Here is a 15156-nt window from a genome sequence, read left to right on the forward strand (position 1 = left end):
TTGAACACGGGCCCACGCCTTCTCAGACAGAGAACAATCAATATCAGACAGAGAACGGGAGGGCGCGTCAGCAATGTTTTACTCGATGGGATATACTTCAAGTGTAGAGCAAAATTTCCAGCTCGAGACATTTCTTCTATCTTTTTATCTCCTGGTTGAGCAGGGAACTTCTACAACCGCCATTTTCCCAAGCCGCTCGGAGCGTCATGTTATCCGTCCATACGTCGATCCTTGTGTTTTTGATAGAAGGGAAAAGGGAGCTTAAAGCGTTGCATAAAGCCCTAGCTTCAAGGACATTGATATCGTCTTCAAGGTCGGTCCAGTAATCTCGTATTTGCTGACTCAGACCATCTTTTACTAACACTGCCCCCCAGGCCCTCTGAGAGGCGTCGCTGAACATTGTGACAGAGAGATGATGCTCCGATCGCCAAGGCAAGTGTCCCGACCAGTTATCCAGAAAAGTCCATTCTTGGAGTTCCTGTCGCAAAGGTCCCTGAATCGGGACAGAAATCTTAGAATTCTTGGCAACGACGGCAATTGCTTTGAACACTTCTCGTACATACAGCCTGCAAGCCGGAATTGCAAGACTAAAGGATAGTGCTTTCCCTGCGAAGCGTTGCAAGCTCTTTACGGGCGCACAAGAGGATCCCAAGAGTTCTTCGCGCAGCGCTCTAAATTTCTCCTTTTTATCCGGCGGGATAAAAAAGGCTTGCACTATAGAATCGGAGATAAAACCCAGGAATCTAACAAAAGTGGACGGTTCTGGGGAACTCTTAGCAAGGTTAACAAAATATCCTGCTGAAATGAGAAGGAACAACAGGATAAAGGCTGCTGCTTGGGCGAGTTGGCGACTAGGCTGGCAATCCACAAGACCGGAAAGGAACAACTGGCCGACATGTCTGTCATCAATGTACTGCGATAGGGGAACGCCCAAAGATCGAGCGGCACTAGTGACGACAAGGCCTGTGTTATGGTATAAAAAGGCACTTGCTTTCCATCCGAACGGCAAGGTACAGAAAGAAAAATAATAGCCTCTCCAGGAAAAACTGAAAAATTCCTGGGAGTCCGGGTGAATCTTAAGGTGCTGGTATCCATTCTTATCATCAAAAGTTGTCTGGAAATGCCCTGGGAAGACATAACGAGGCAGATCCGGGAGGTGATCTAATTTGAATGGAAGATCCCGAACCCATAAATTTAGAAAACGTTCGTCGTGGCTAAGACGTGGTTTTGATGGTTCGACTGTCAAAGGAAGGACTAAATGCGGGGGAGAGCATACGCCAACCTTGCCGTAGACTTTGATGACACCCTGAGACACCCAAGCCAAAAACTGTTGTATCAATGAAATCGGTATGCTGATGGCAACAAGAAGAGTTCGGAAAACTGGAAATTGGCGGGACAGCAGAGTCATAATGTCTACCTTTAAAATTCCCCTTGAAATGACGGAAGAAATCATGAACCCTCACTCCCTCTCGGATTATCTGCAACAAATTAACTTGAGGACAAACGTAACCAGTTGAAGAGATGAGGTGTTCCCAGAAATCAACATGATCATGCAAACTTCCTGCCTGAAAGTAATCTGGATGTCTGAAACGTAAGTGCGCCAAGTTTGCAAGGGATGGGTCTTTGCTGACAAGCTCTGCTGATACAGTGGGGCCAACGAAGGATAAGGGTTCCCCGTTTATATACACCATACGATGCCAGGCTTCGGGCGGGAAAGGACTTCCTGCAGGGCAACCGCGAAGTCCTGGAAAAAACACGTCGAACGAAAACCAAAAATAAGAAACTCGAAAACAAAAAACAGGGGAAACCCCTTATCCTTCGTTGACCCCAGCTCTGATCATAGACCAGAATAAAGGCACTGAGAAGGCCCCCCAGGGTCAACGAAGAAATGAGGTAAAAAACCAAAAGGATTAAAACGCAAATAAACTAGAGAACATTCTTTATTAACCAAAAAGAAAATACAAGTGATCGATAAAGGCAAACGTTTTTGACTCCTTACGCAAGGAAAAAACGAGCTAAACCATAGATAAATATGACATAGAAATCAGAAGCACAGGAAAGGTACAAAAATCGTACTCCACGCCCTGACAATAGTCGCTAACGCCTTGAGTTTCCGCGTCCTCGTCCGCGGCCACAGTCCCTGGCAAAATGCCCGGGTTGGCCACATCTATAGCAGTTCCCTGGACTATAGATGTAAGGGCGTTGGCGCCTGAAGTGGCGGGTGCTGTTACGACTCTGGAACCCAGGCTCTTCTCGTTGGATTGACTTTAAAAGCGCTGAAGACTCTTTCGCTACCTTGGCCCTAACCGGGTCGCCTAAAAGCCCCAAAAGTAGCTTTCTATGAGCGGAGGGTGAGAGGACACTGGATCTCCCCTTCAATTCATCCAATATGGCTGCGTAGTGGTCTGCCTTCTCGTGGGCGGACGACCTGGCCGCTCGTACTAGGGCCTCAACGAGAGATGAAGCCTCCCAAGGATCGTAAATTGATTCTGGTTTCAAAAGAGCGCTACGGACTGACGCAAGAGCGGTGGTAACTACGTCAACGCCTTGCCTGTCCTCCAGAGCCTTCAACTTGTCCTCAAGCAACTTAATACGATCGTCCGCCTAGGGGTTGACGGAAAAAAGGAAGCATTACATTGAAACTCTTATCTCCTCTTTAGCCCCAGTACTGATCGATCGCAAAAGAAAACACGATAAAATATGTTCGTACCAGACAAGACTATCTACCGAATAAGTACCAGACCGTATCCCAAAGAAACTTCGCTCCAAAGCAGGAAATCCGGCTCCCGGAGCCAGAAAGTTTCCGGATTGTATGCCCAATATCCCGTACGTACCCTGAAACCAAAAACCGCCGGGCTCCCAGAGCCGAAACGGACCCGAACCGTATACACAATAATTATTTTGCTTAAAAACAAAACTGACTCCCAATAAACAACCCCGGCTGCCAGAGCCAAACAAACGGTCCCGGACCGTTTACACAATAAATATCTTGTTCAAAATCGACACCGGCTTCCGGAGCCTAACGGTCCCGGACCGTTTACACAATAAATAACTCGTTGAGTGACTATTTCGTTCAAAACAAAACCCCGGCTCCCGGAGCCGAACGGTCCCAGACCGTTTACACAAAATAAAATATCTCGTTCAAAACAAACAGCGGCTCCCGGAGCCGAACGGTCCCGGACCGTTTACACAATAAATATTTCGTTCAAAAACATCACCGGCTCCCGGAGCCAAACAACGGTCCCGGACCGTTTACAAGTGACTATTTCGTTCAAAACAAACACCGGCTCCCGGAGCCGAACGGTCCCAGACCGTTTACACAATAAATATTTCGTTCAAAACAAACACCGGCTCCCGGAGCCGAACGGTCCCGGACCGTTTACACAATAAATATTTCGTTCAAAACATCACCGGCTCCCGGAGCCAAACAACGGTCCCGGACCGTTTACAAGTGACTATTTCGTTCAAAACAAACACCGGCTCCCGGAGCCGAACGGTCCCAGACCGTTTACACAAAATAAAATATCTCGTTAAAACAACAGCGGCTCCCGGAGCCGAACGGTCCCGGACCGTTTACACAATAAATATTTCGTTCAAAACATCACCGGCTCCCGGAGCCAAACAACGGTCCCGGACCGTTTACAAGTGACTATTTCGTTCAAAACAAAACACCGGCTCCCGGAGCCGAACGGTCCCGGACCGTTTACACAAATAACTATCTCGTTAAAGCAACACCGGCTCCCGGAGCCGAACGGTCCCGGACCGTTTACACAATAAACATCCCGTTCAAAACAACACCGGCTCCCGGAGCCGAACGGTCCCGGACCGATTACACAATAAATATTTCGTACAAAACATCACCGGCTCCCGGAGCCAAACAACGGTCCCGGACCGTTTACAAGTGACTACTTCGTTCAAAACAAACGCCGGCTCCCGGAGCCGAACACAAAAAATATATCGTTAAAAAACAACACCGGCTCCCGGAGCCGAACGGTCCCGGACCGTTTATACAAAAATATTTGTTAAAGACAAAAACAAGACCAAGGACGCTATAAAAAATCCCTATAAAACGAAACAAGAGGTCCCGGAGCAGAACCGGCAACTATAGAGTAGATAACAAGAAAGAGACGAACCAAAACGCCTGGGAAACAAGCTGGAACGAACCGAGTAAGCAAAATACTAAAAAACGCCGACAAAAGCCCCAGGGACACGTGCAACATGAAAACATGCTAAGCAAAGTGTTAGCGAAACTAGGAAAACAAACAACCCAAAAAATGCTGTAGAAACGATATGAAAACGCGTCCTACAAACGAGTAGCCGAAGCCATAGACGAAAGAAACGCACTAAAAACTGAATGTTACCTGATTAGGCGCCGCCGGTTGAGCAACCGGTTCAAGTACAGGCTCTGCCACAGGTTCTGCTGCCGGTTCAGGAATTGCGGGTGGTTCTGCCGCCAAAGGAGGTAGTTCTCCCGCCGGTTCCGCCATTGAAAGGAACGAAAGACGAGCTGGTGTTGGTTGACAAACTAAAAAGACAAGCGAACCTTGATCCGTCGTCTAGCTCGGCGGTCGCTGTGACACAGTGAAATCAAAGCCACGCGGTCTATTCTACTTATACGGGGAGCCCGCAATGCAGCAATGCATCCCTAGGGACCGCGGAGTATTTAAATAGTTGTTTCATGATGCGTTAATTAATTATTCAGTGAGAATAGTCAAAAGTTTTTTGCTTCTAACGGCAAATGTAATATTAACTTGAATAAAAATTTTGTCTCCAAATAATCCTTGACCGTTCAAGTTTTGTTTTCTGTTTAAATTTTTCAAGTTTTGCGTAACTGAACATGACACTTCGCATGCGAGACTGAAATCTAACCCGTGCATTACTGTCTCTGATTACTGAAAATTATTTTTAAAAAAGCATCTTAGCAGTTTTGATTTTGGGATTTGATTTATAAGAAGTTCTTGAAATGCAACTATCCCTATTGTGGACGGAAACATTTTAACCATCGCGTGTTGTAGTGATTAAACCTCATTTAATAGTTAATTATTGCCTACACGTTGAAAAGAATTTAAAGATTTGTCAAGAGTTATCAATCTGTCAAACCCGTAGCCTGCGTAGCAGACATCTGTGTATGTTTTTTAGTGTGTTTAAAAGAGTGCGCGATCGCGAGAATACGCGCGCTGGAAACTACGGCGCCTGCTACGCAGGCTATCAAGCCTGTGTCATTTATGAACACCAGAGAAATAGCACTTTTTTCGCATATTACCTAAAATACAATTTACCATATTTTGGTCATTTCAAATATAGTTCTATCAAAAACCATTCAATATCTGTTCTTATGAACAAACATGAGTATTTCGCTCGTTGGCACTTACCGATAGGTACAACTAGTAATAATGACAGAATAATATTGAAGCAGACTGAGCGTACTGAGAACGTACTACTGATCAAAAATCTAGACTTGATCGAAAACTAAAACCTGATCGAAAACGGTTGCTGCGTCACAGAAGAGACAGCCAAAGTCTCCAACAGTAATGCACCGTATCGAAATCTTAACGCGCACAATACTTGCTTCAATAAACTTCGCTACCTGATTATTATTTCTCGCTTTACATCCGCGTAGAAGGGTGCGGAGAGGGGGGGGGGGGGGATTGTGCTGGGATGCTCTCCAATGATGCCTTTAGAGGCCATGACATTAGGGGGGACTGAGTATCCTATATCCCATTAATTTTTGGAATAAATATCCCTTATCCAGTTAATTCCGGTGGTTGTTCCAACGTGTATGTGCGATATCCTCAAATCTCTTGTTTAAATATCCCTTTTTCACAAATATCCCCTATCGATTTTCATAATGAAAAAAAAAATCCTGTATCCCTATAATTTTTTACCCAAATATTCCGTATCCGTAAAACCGATTCCATGCGAAATGGGCTTAGCGATTGCAAAAACCAACTAATAAACCAAAAAAAAAAAAAACGGATCGAAAGCCTCCAATCATCTTTGCAGCTACAACTGTACTATTTTCTGAGAGGTCCGCTTAAACCAAACAGGAGATGTCAATCACTTTTTTTAAGTTCACGCGGGAAAATTTGTACTTGTCTCTGATATTTGTACTTGTCTCATTTCCCCGACCAAAAGATTAAAAACCTTGGCAAGTCATGTGTGACCTAGGCTCCCGCAGTGCTATCAGAATGGAATTTTCAAAAGGAACAGCATCTTTTCATTCCGTTTACGTGTTGAAATAACTGTAGCGTTCCATTTGTCGAAAAATTCTCACCGAAAATTCCATGTAAATGGAAAGCGCTCATTGATTTTCGATTTCAGTAGTACGTTCTCAGTACGCTCAGTCTGCTTCAATATTATTCTGTTATTATTATTAATGTCACGCAACTCTTGGTAACGCTGGTTTTGGCCGGGTCTTCGTTTCGTATGGGTCTTAGTTTTCGTACGGGTCTTAGTTTTCGTACGGTCTTAGTTTTCGTATGGGTCTTAGTTTTCGTACGGGTCTTAGTTTTCGTACGGGTCTTAGTTTTCGTACGGGTCTTAGTTTTCGTACGGGTCTTAGTTTTCGTATGGGTCTTAGTTTTCGTATGGGTCTTAGTTTTCGTACGGGTCTTAGTTTTCGTACGGGTCTTAGTTTTCGTACGGGTCTTAGTTTTCGTATGGGTCTTAGGACTTAGGTCTTCGTTTTCGGGGTCTTCGTTTTTGATACTACCCTCAGCGTTGGCCGTTGGAAGCGACGAAGTTCTTCTGTGGGCTAAACGGCTTAGCGTTGGAAGCGACGAAGCTCTCGGTTTTCTTAGTTATTTGTAAGGTAAGTTAAACGTTTTATCAATAAGGTAAGAAACCCTTCGCAAGTAACATATTCGCAGAGTTAGAAAGAGCGATTTCAAGCTACACGGAGCGAAAGAACATCAATGTTTTTGTCATTTCGTTGTAGTTAATCATTCATTGTCTTAAAAAACTGGGAATTTGAAGAAGAAGAACTTCGTCGCTTCCAAAGAATAATTTCAGACTGCCGGGTATGTAGTATTTTGAAAACACTTCCCGGCTGCCGGGTATCTAGACACAATGTAAAATAAAATCAATACTGAATTTTGCATCTTTTGATCCCAAACTGCGATCTTCTGTAAGCCAAGACAATAAAGTTCACTTGCCTTTTAATTTATCGCTTGTGTGGTCTCTTGTGATTTGATGGGTAATTGCAGTGCCGTAGAAGGGTTTTGAGAAATAAATAGAAATTAAAGTTTTATTTCTTGATTGTATTTGCTGCTTGTTCATTGCTTTCGTACTTTAGAAGGGTTTGGAGCGATTTGGAGCGAATGTTCGATTATATCATTATTGCAAACAACTGCCGAGCTCGCCCCAAACCCTTCTAAAGTACAAAGACAGTGAATAAACAGCAAAAACCATCAAGAAATAATACTTAACAACGTTTAGTGAATTTTCAGCTCAGAAGCTTCCTTGAGTTAAAATTATAAATCAAACAGCGGTGAAAAACATTATGGAAAATCGCATTTTACTAAACTTGACGTTTCGTATGCTAAGAAACATACATTTTCAAAAGTATGACCGTTACCAATTTGTGACAACTATTTATATATTGTTGTAAAAGGGGTCTGGGACCTAGACTGGGAAAATTGATCTCCGAACCTGATATATAAATAGTTGTATAAAATTTGTAACGGTCATACTCAGTATGTTGCTTAGCACACGAAGCGTCAAGTTTAGTAAAATGCGATTTTTCATAATGTTTATCACCTCTGTTGATTTTATATTTTTAAGGCGGGGGTTCACGTGAAAGCCGTTTTTACACCCTTTACTGTAGGTTCAATGCGAATCTCTCGTTAGCGTTTCAAGCAATCCAAAATCTCTATGCTCATTTCACAAATCTATGTTTTGCGGTGTTTTGAGAATTTTTTTGGTGAATTTTAAGGATTTTGGGAGGAGATAGTTCTTCTCAAAGGAGTAGTAAAATTTGAAGAAATAAGAAATATTGTAGATTTAATGTGATTTTAAAATTATGATTTGAAGTTTAAAATTAGTAGATGGACACCAAAGCAGTCCCCTGATTGAGTTTTGTGGGTTTTTGGTTTTTTTTTTTTTTGGGGGGTTGTAGTAAAATTTGAAGAAATAAGAAATATTGAAGATTTAATGTGATTTTAAAATTATGATTTGAAGTTTAAAATTAGTAGATGGACACTAAAGCAGTCCCCTGAGTAGTTAATTAAAATTGAAGAAATAAGAAATATTGAAGATTTAATGTGATTTTAAAATTATGATTTGAAGTTTAAAATTAGTAGATGGCCACCAAAACAGTCCCCTGACAATCTGGAGTGCTCTTGCGTGGGGGTCAACTGTTTGGTGGTGTTTCAAAAACAATTTCTTTCTCCTTTCTTTTCTTTAAACTTCCTAAATTTTAACTCAAATTCACATGTGCCCCCGCCTTAATCAAGTTACCTTATTCTTACTAATTTTTGCGAGTACTAATTTTCGCGTTTTTCGCGATTTCAAAATAATCGCGAAATTTAGTACGCGCGAAAAAACATTGCGCGAAATTTAAACACGCGAAAATTAATACCATATTTTATATCAAAACAGTAAAAATTTTAAGTGTTTGGAACTGCAACTATCTACCTATAAAAATATCTTTCTGTCTTGTTTTTGACTAGCACCCTTCCTCTGATTACTGTTTCGAGCTTGTAAATTAGTTCAAAACCTCTTTAGTACAGTCACTTAAGTTTCCGTTTGCAGGCTCCTTGTAGTAACATTTAGCCAGACCTTTGTGTATTTCCAGTGGTTCCTTAGTCTTTGGCAACTGATCCATAAAACACTGACAAAATCGCGAAATTTTATACACTTTTCCTCTAATTTTTCTTGCAATCGCGAAAATTAATACTCGCGAAATTCGGCTCTCGAATTTTCGCGAAATTAAGTACGCGCGAAAATTAGTAAGAATAAGGTACTGTTTCCTTGGATTACCTGTGGCGCCGCCACCAGCTGTGAACATAAGGCTGGGGGAACTGGGACTAAACCTTATCGCAGGTACCGGTTAAACGTCATACGCTGATGTGCAGTGAATAGATCCATGTTATTATAAATAATGAAAAAGCACTGCGGGCGCACAATGGAAACCTCGTGTAACGAAACGATATCACATCAAAACACAACTTTAACTTCGAGTAGTTTACCAAAGAAAAAAGCTGATTAGCTAAAAGCTAATATAGTCGGCGTAAATGTGGATTTCTCTTTTGTGTAAATAGCGAAAGGTGTTTCCCGAAGAAAAGAGGTATCAATCTGCTTACTGGTAAGTAAATTTTGATTTAAATTGTATGGTTTAAGTTATACTACTTAAATATAATCTTCAAGACTCGTTAGCAGTGATCTCAACAAAAGCAAGCGATCGAGCAGCCTTCTAAAAAGGGTTTGTTTGTGATGGTTTAGACTATAACAGTTCTTAGCGATAAATCTATTTATTTTGCAGGGCAGCATTGTGCTAAGCTTAATAAGCGTGAATGTACTTTTATTAATAACAAGTATCCAAGTAGGCTCCATTGCAAAGAGTAACCTTAATAATTCACTGTCAGAAATATATCACAAAACTGTCAACGGAGATCGACACAGTCGGCCCCGCAATGACTAAAATGTATGAACCGCAGAAACTGTTAAGACGTACAATGCATGTGTTTAAACTAAAGATTTCCGCAAACATTTTACTGGTCGAATCAGGTGGATATCGAGTAGATACACCAGGAAATCGCATAATTATAATATATAGTTAATTTAATGATGATTTGATCTGAGCAGTTGATGATAAGATTCGCGATCAACCTTATTCGTCGGCTAAACAACTAGACTGGTTTTAATTGTTGATTTGTGCCTTCTGGAGGGTGACGATCTGGATCAATGAACATACTTATTAAATAACCAACACAATATAACCCTTACAGCGTCAAAACTCTTGTTACTAAGTACACCGTATTAATGTTCAAATAAAGGTTATGTAAGGATACCTCAGGCTCGATGTCCATGTTTTCCCTTATGGGATGTGTCCCATAAGGGGAGGTTTCAACCGTTTTGTTTGTGTTAACAGACAACGACCGACTCAGTGACCCTCTATGAAAGGTGTTTGCTAATGTAATACATTGTATTTCAACTGTATCGCAGAAATCCATTTATCAAATAGAGTTGAGGGAAAACTTCAGAGATTTTGTATGCTACGATTGATAGGATTGATCACTACCGGGCAAACTAGGTCCTTGTTCAAACCTCTGATAGGAACGGAGGCCAGACAAAAAAGGCAAAAATCGAGCCAGAAGGCACAAAGCTGAGGTCACTAGGACAAAAACCAATGAAGTATAAAAAATAACGAGTTCTTAAACTTGCACTTTCTCTCTCGTGGCCATATAAATATTTTTATCACTTCACCTCTGAAAAGACTAATATTGTGTAACTGAAATGTCGGGTTTAAGTTTTAAACCAAAGTTTTAGCCTGTGCGGCGCTTTTATTTATATATTTTCCACAATAGAGGGGCCTTCTTATCCTGGTTAAGGCTGCGGTAGCAACAGTCCTCAGCGGCTCGTTCACAATCGCCTTCTGTCGGTGCATACGACACGGCAACCACGTTAAAAATTGTACTTAGATAGGTGAATCTCGCGCTTAACACCGACGAGTAACGTGCATCAAAGCGTCATTTTATAGGTATATAGGGGTCGGGTTGTCAAATTGATAAAGTCTGAAAAACGTTGTTCAGTCTCTTGAACAAATTTCTTCGCATTTTACTGCACTTCGAAGACTCATGTATTTCTTCAGCGCATGCCGATCATTTCATACATTTAACTGATTCTGCACACAACAATGAGTCCTAAATCTGCCTATTTTACTTTTATCTTACAGATTGCATCAGGCCCCATAGAGTGAGGGGCTTGTAATGAGGACCACAGAGAGAGGGGCTTGTAATGAGGAAGGGTACCGCAGGGGAGTACATCAAAGGCTGCCTGAGACCAGCTCGTGTTCTCTTCCTGCTTTTTCTAGCCATTACACTCATTGTCGTACTCAAAGAACTTTGGAAGCGAAATGAACCTGTTAAGAAACCAGTACAGCCGGCTCTTGACTTGGGCTGCCTTTACACAGTACACCCTCCACAGGCAGGGCAAGCATGGCAGCTGATTTCATTCACCATCAGCCCAACACCGAAAGAAAAGTGTACTTTTGATGCGCGGAATGCTATTCACGGCACTAGAGCCGGGGGCTCAAACTTTCGATTACAGGCGTTTGGCTCACATGAAATGGTTACAGGCAGCGTGACTCATATTGGTAATGATATTTATAATGCGACACTGCGGTTGACATTTGCCGATGAGTATATAATTCTGGTTATTTTGACCTACGTAAACAACGACAGCCTTGAGTATCGATATCACACAAAGGCCGTTCTGCAGCATGTGCAGAACAGCCCATTTGACCTGCTTGTTACCCCGGGTCCTGAACCCCAGGGGTATACCCGCTACTGCACTCAAGAAGAGAGCGGGACTTCCCCAGGGCGGTGGGTTGAGTGCGGTAGTATTCCAGGTATTGAGAGATGCGGTCAGTGGCAGCTTGATCCTGTGTATGACTTTGATCAAATCCACGGTTTTCATTGGTTGCCGTATTTCTGCCAGTTGCATCATTACAGTAGTGACGAGATCAAGAAATGCTTCGCTAAGCAAGGTTGGTCCGAGGTCGTGTTCACGGGTGATTCGCACATGCGCTATAGAACGTATCACTGGGTGACGCGGTTACACGGCTCATGTCATGGCTGTATTAAGACACATGTCAAGATGGTGTTTGACAAGATTCCACGAATCGAGTGGGTGTTCGACGCGCGTGGAACGCGCTGGCCACTCACCTTTTCAAACATCTCAATGCCTCACGAAGTGTACGTTCACCCTAGAACGAGGCGGTCTATGTTCTCTAAGGGACTACCGTCATCTGTTTTTAGTGGCAAACTCTTTCTAATGAACTTCGGTCACTGGGTTTTACGAGAAAGCACTAAGGAAACATTCATGGCTGACAAACTCCGCGCCTTTGCGCAGGCAATTCAAGCAATGAATCGCTCTGATGGAGACAATAAGAGATTTCTCTGGGTGAACACGGTTAGCCTACCCTGGAGGGAAGACCGCGCCATGATCGAATGGCTCGAAAATCCGTCACCAGCTCGCGTGACACAGCTTAATGGTCTGACAGACCAAGCTTTGAGGGACAGTGGCGTCCAGATCATTGACGCGTTTCAGATTTCAAACAGTCGCATAGGCGCCACGCATGATCAAACGCATTACGCCAAGAGGATGGAGAGGGGGGACTGTGGAGGAGTCGTAGAGAATGCTATAAGTAATGTTATAGCTAACGCCCTGTGTAACTATGACACTTGGTAAAAGCCTGGTTATTGGCAGCGTTAGAGGGACTATGTCACGGATTTACCCAGATTTTTGAACAGCCAAAATTTATATTTGTGTCGTAGGAAACCTAAAGATAATAGTCTATGTTTATTATAAATTGCTATATAAGAGCACTGAAACTGTTAACGAGCATCTTTGGCTGTAGATGGCTCGGATGGAAACGGATTGCAACTTGAAAAAGTTAGGCTAACGTTTTCAAGTTGTTTCCGCGCGTCATCAAAAAATCGATATTAAATATCAAACTACGGCTATAAATTTTATAGCCGTAGATCATTGATTTCTATCCGCCTTAGGTTATATTTTCCTTTAGACGTTCAAATATGTTTTTTATTTCTTAAGTTGCCTAACGCTAATTTCAGAACAGTTTAGACCAAAAATCTGCGAAATTCCCTTGACATAGCTCCTTATATGGTGCTTACCATTTGATCAGGTCGGCCAGTCGGGCCAAGCATCTGAATTCAAACCAAGAAAGGATTACATCATCTAAAAACTATGCTAAAGAAAATGGCGCATCGAAATGATTTTTTAATTACCACAGAAAATTTAAGGACATCGGTCCGACCGATCAAAGTAGACCACCTTCAAAGGTTGTCTTTATCAGTAATTTCCAGTAAGAACGAAACGATTAATTCTATTTTCAACAAAGTTTCTAGCATTTTTTGTAACTATTGAAAAAACACCCAGTGAGTTGAATTGAAAGTCATAATTGACCTGTGGCTCTAATAGGCTTGGGAAAAACATGACGTCAATGAATCAATGACGTCAGATCATTGTTAAGTTACACGTCATAATCAATGACGTCAGATCAATGTAGCCCGCGTTGCAGCCGGATGTGTCACAAAACCTTAACCTCTTTAGGAAAGAGAAAACGACGAAAGCTATCATAAGTGCTGGATGACAATTTAATTAATCTGGTTATTTTTTTAATTCGTTTTTTTAAAACAGTACAAATCGTTTTTATGTGATGTTGACACTGACTCAGCAGTGGGTCATAGTAACAGGATTCAATAATCGTGCATAATCACTGCTAATCACCTCCCTCGCATTTCATACCCAAAATGGCTGCTGAAGTCTATCTAGTTATATATTTTTCTTAGTTCTTCAAAGCTTTTACCGGACTGCTACGTCTGTATTTGTATCGAGTTATTCAGTGAAGTACGGCTTTGGTGCCGCTCGGTTACAGAATGTTTTCAAATGCACTTTATGTTACAGAACTTTTCTGGTTGTATTTAGTAAATAAGCTCCTTAAGGCGGCTGGTATATTGGAGGATAATACCCGAGGCTGAAAGATTGTCCGAAAAATAAACAGTTGGCGACGACAAGCGAAGCTTGGAGGGAAACTGTGAAATTTTTAGGACAATTTTTCAGCTAAGGGCATTATCCTCCAGTAGACCAGCAAGCAGAAAGGGGTTTATTTACTTTATAAACCTCCGATTAACTTCTACAACGCACTTTATCCCGTAAATAGGAAAAAATCTACAGTGATGATCACGGCGGAACTGAGATTTTAATAAATGCAAGTTGATTCTTTTTCAAGTTCCTATTCAACACTGTGATTTCATTAAAAAGTTAGACCTGAAAATATGACTATGTTCGTTTCTTTGTACTTCTCTATAAAATCGGGCCACGAATATCAAATCGGACGGGGTGTATTGTCTGATACCCGTTGCCTGATTTTGTACCACGTGATGCATTTTGTCCTATAAAATTTTCGATGGGTTACAATAATGAATATTTTACTTCAGATTTAGACTAACCCGTACAAGTCTTTCCGGTTATCATTAAATCTCAACTGGACACACCCCTAAACCCTAAAATAAAGTAAAAATGCATGAGCTTTGACATACACATTTCTTTTCCTTTGCAATCTAAATGATCCTCGCACCCGGACATTTTCTCACTTGTTCAGCCAATAGCTGTAAATGTGTCGAGAGAGAGATAAGTTTATTTAATAGGGTCTTAAATAAAAAGGGCGAAAAAAAAAAAAAAAAAAAAAAAAGAAAGAAATGTAGAACAAGAAACAAATAAAAAAGTGACTCTTTACAACAAGATTGAAAACCTTCGTTTTTTTTCCTAGCTGTAAAACCTTGTTTTTAAGAGCGGTTTCCAATTGAGTGTCAAGAGTAATTTGCATTTGATTTGGTTTTGCATTAAAACTTAACTTTCAGATTGGTCTAAAAAATCTCGCGCCACTTTCTCAACCAATCAGAAAGAAAACAAACACCAATCGCGACTCACTCACGCACGGTTTCCCGCGCTTCGTGCTGGCTTAGTGCTTTTGTTTGAGTTTTGATTGGTTCTGTGCATTGTCTGTTGCCTTTGCGATTGGCCAGAGGGATTACTTTGGTTTTGGTTTTGCGACACTCAATAGCCCTTATGCATCTTTGCGTCAGACTGGCTAATTTCACCACAAAGCCTCGCTTCCAAAGTGCAATTTTGCAAATTTCATCATGAACGAATTTCCTAAGCAGCAAAGATGAACAGAATACCCACGTCAAAACTGCATGAGGGTGGCAGAGGGTTGAGAATAATTCGCGTAAACGAGGCTTGGTGGTGAATTTTGAGCATATGACGTTATCATGCATAAGGCCTATTGAAAACACACACATTTGCGACACTCAATTGAAAACACACAGTGTGGACGCCCCGTCCACACTGACCCGCGGGTAAATTTGAAAACGCAGAAATTTTAAAAGGCCGCTTAAAATGTTTTCCGTCTAC

At 41.7% G+C, this 15156-nt stretch overlaps 2 protein-coding genes across 2 annotated transcripts; one reads left to right on the plus strand and one right to left on the minus strand.

Moving 5' to 3' along the window:
• Positions 1 to 136: 136 nt before the first annotated feature.
• On the minus strand, positions 137 to 1408 carry LOC144636939 (uncharacterized). The gene has a single exon (XM_078496136.1). The coding sequence runs from the start codon at positions 1406 to 1408 to the stop codon at positions 137 to 139; it is 1272 nt and encodes a 423-aa protein (XP_078352262.1).
• A 7730-nt stretch (positions 1409 to 9138) lies between these two features.
• Positions 9139 to 14358, plus strand: LOC144636151 (uncharacterized). The gene is made up of 2 exons (XM_078495291.1): positions 9139 to 9304; positions 10895 to 14358. The coding sequence occupies exon 2, from the start codon at positions 10957 to 10959 to the stop codon at positions 12409 to 12411; it is 1455 nt and encodes a 484-aa protein (XP_078351417.1). The 5' UTR covers positions 9139 to 9304; positions 10895 to 10956; the 3' UTR covers positions 12412 to 14358.
• Positions 14359 to 15156: the final 798 nt, after the last annotated feature.

The sequence above is a fragment of the Oculina patagonica genome, chromosome 13 (assembly GCF_052425735.1).
Source record: "Oculina patagonica isolate OP01 chromosome 13, crgOcupat, whole genome shotgun sequence".
Classification (NCBI taxonomy): Eukaryota; Metazoa; Cnidaria; class Anthozoa; order Scleractinia; family Oculinidae; genus Oculina; species Oculina patagonica.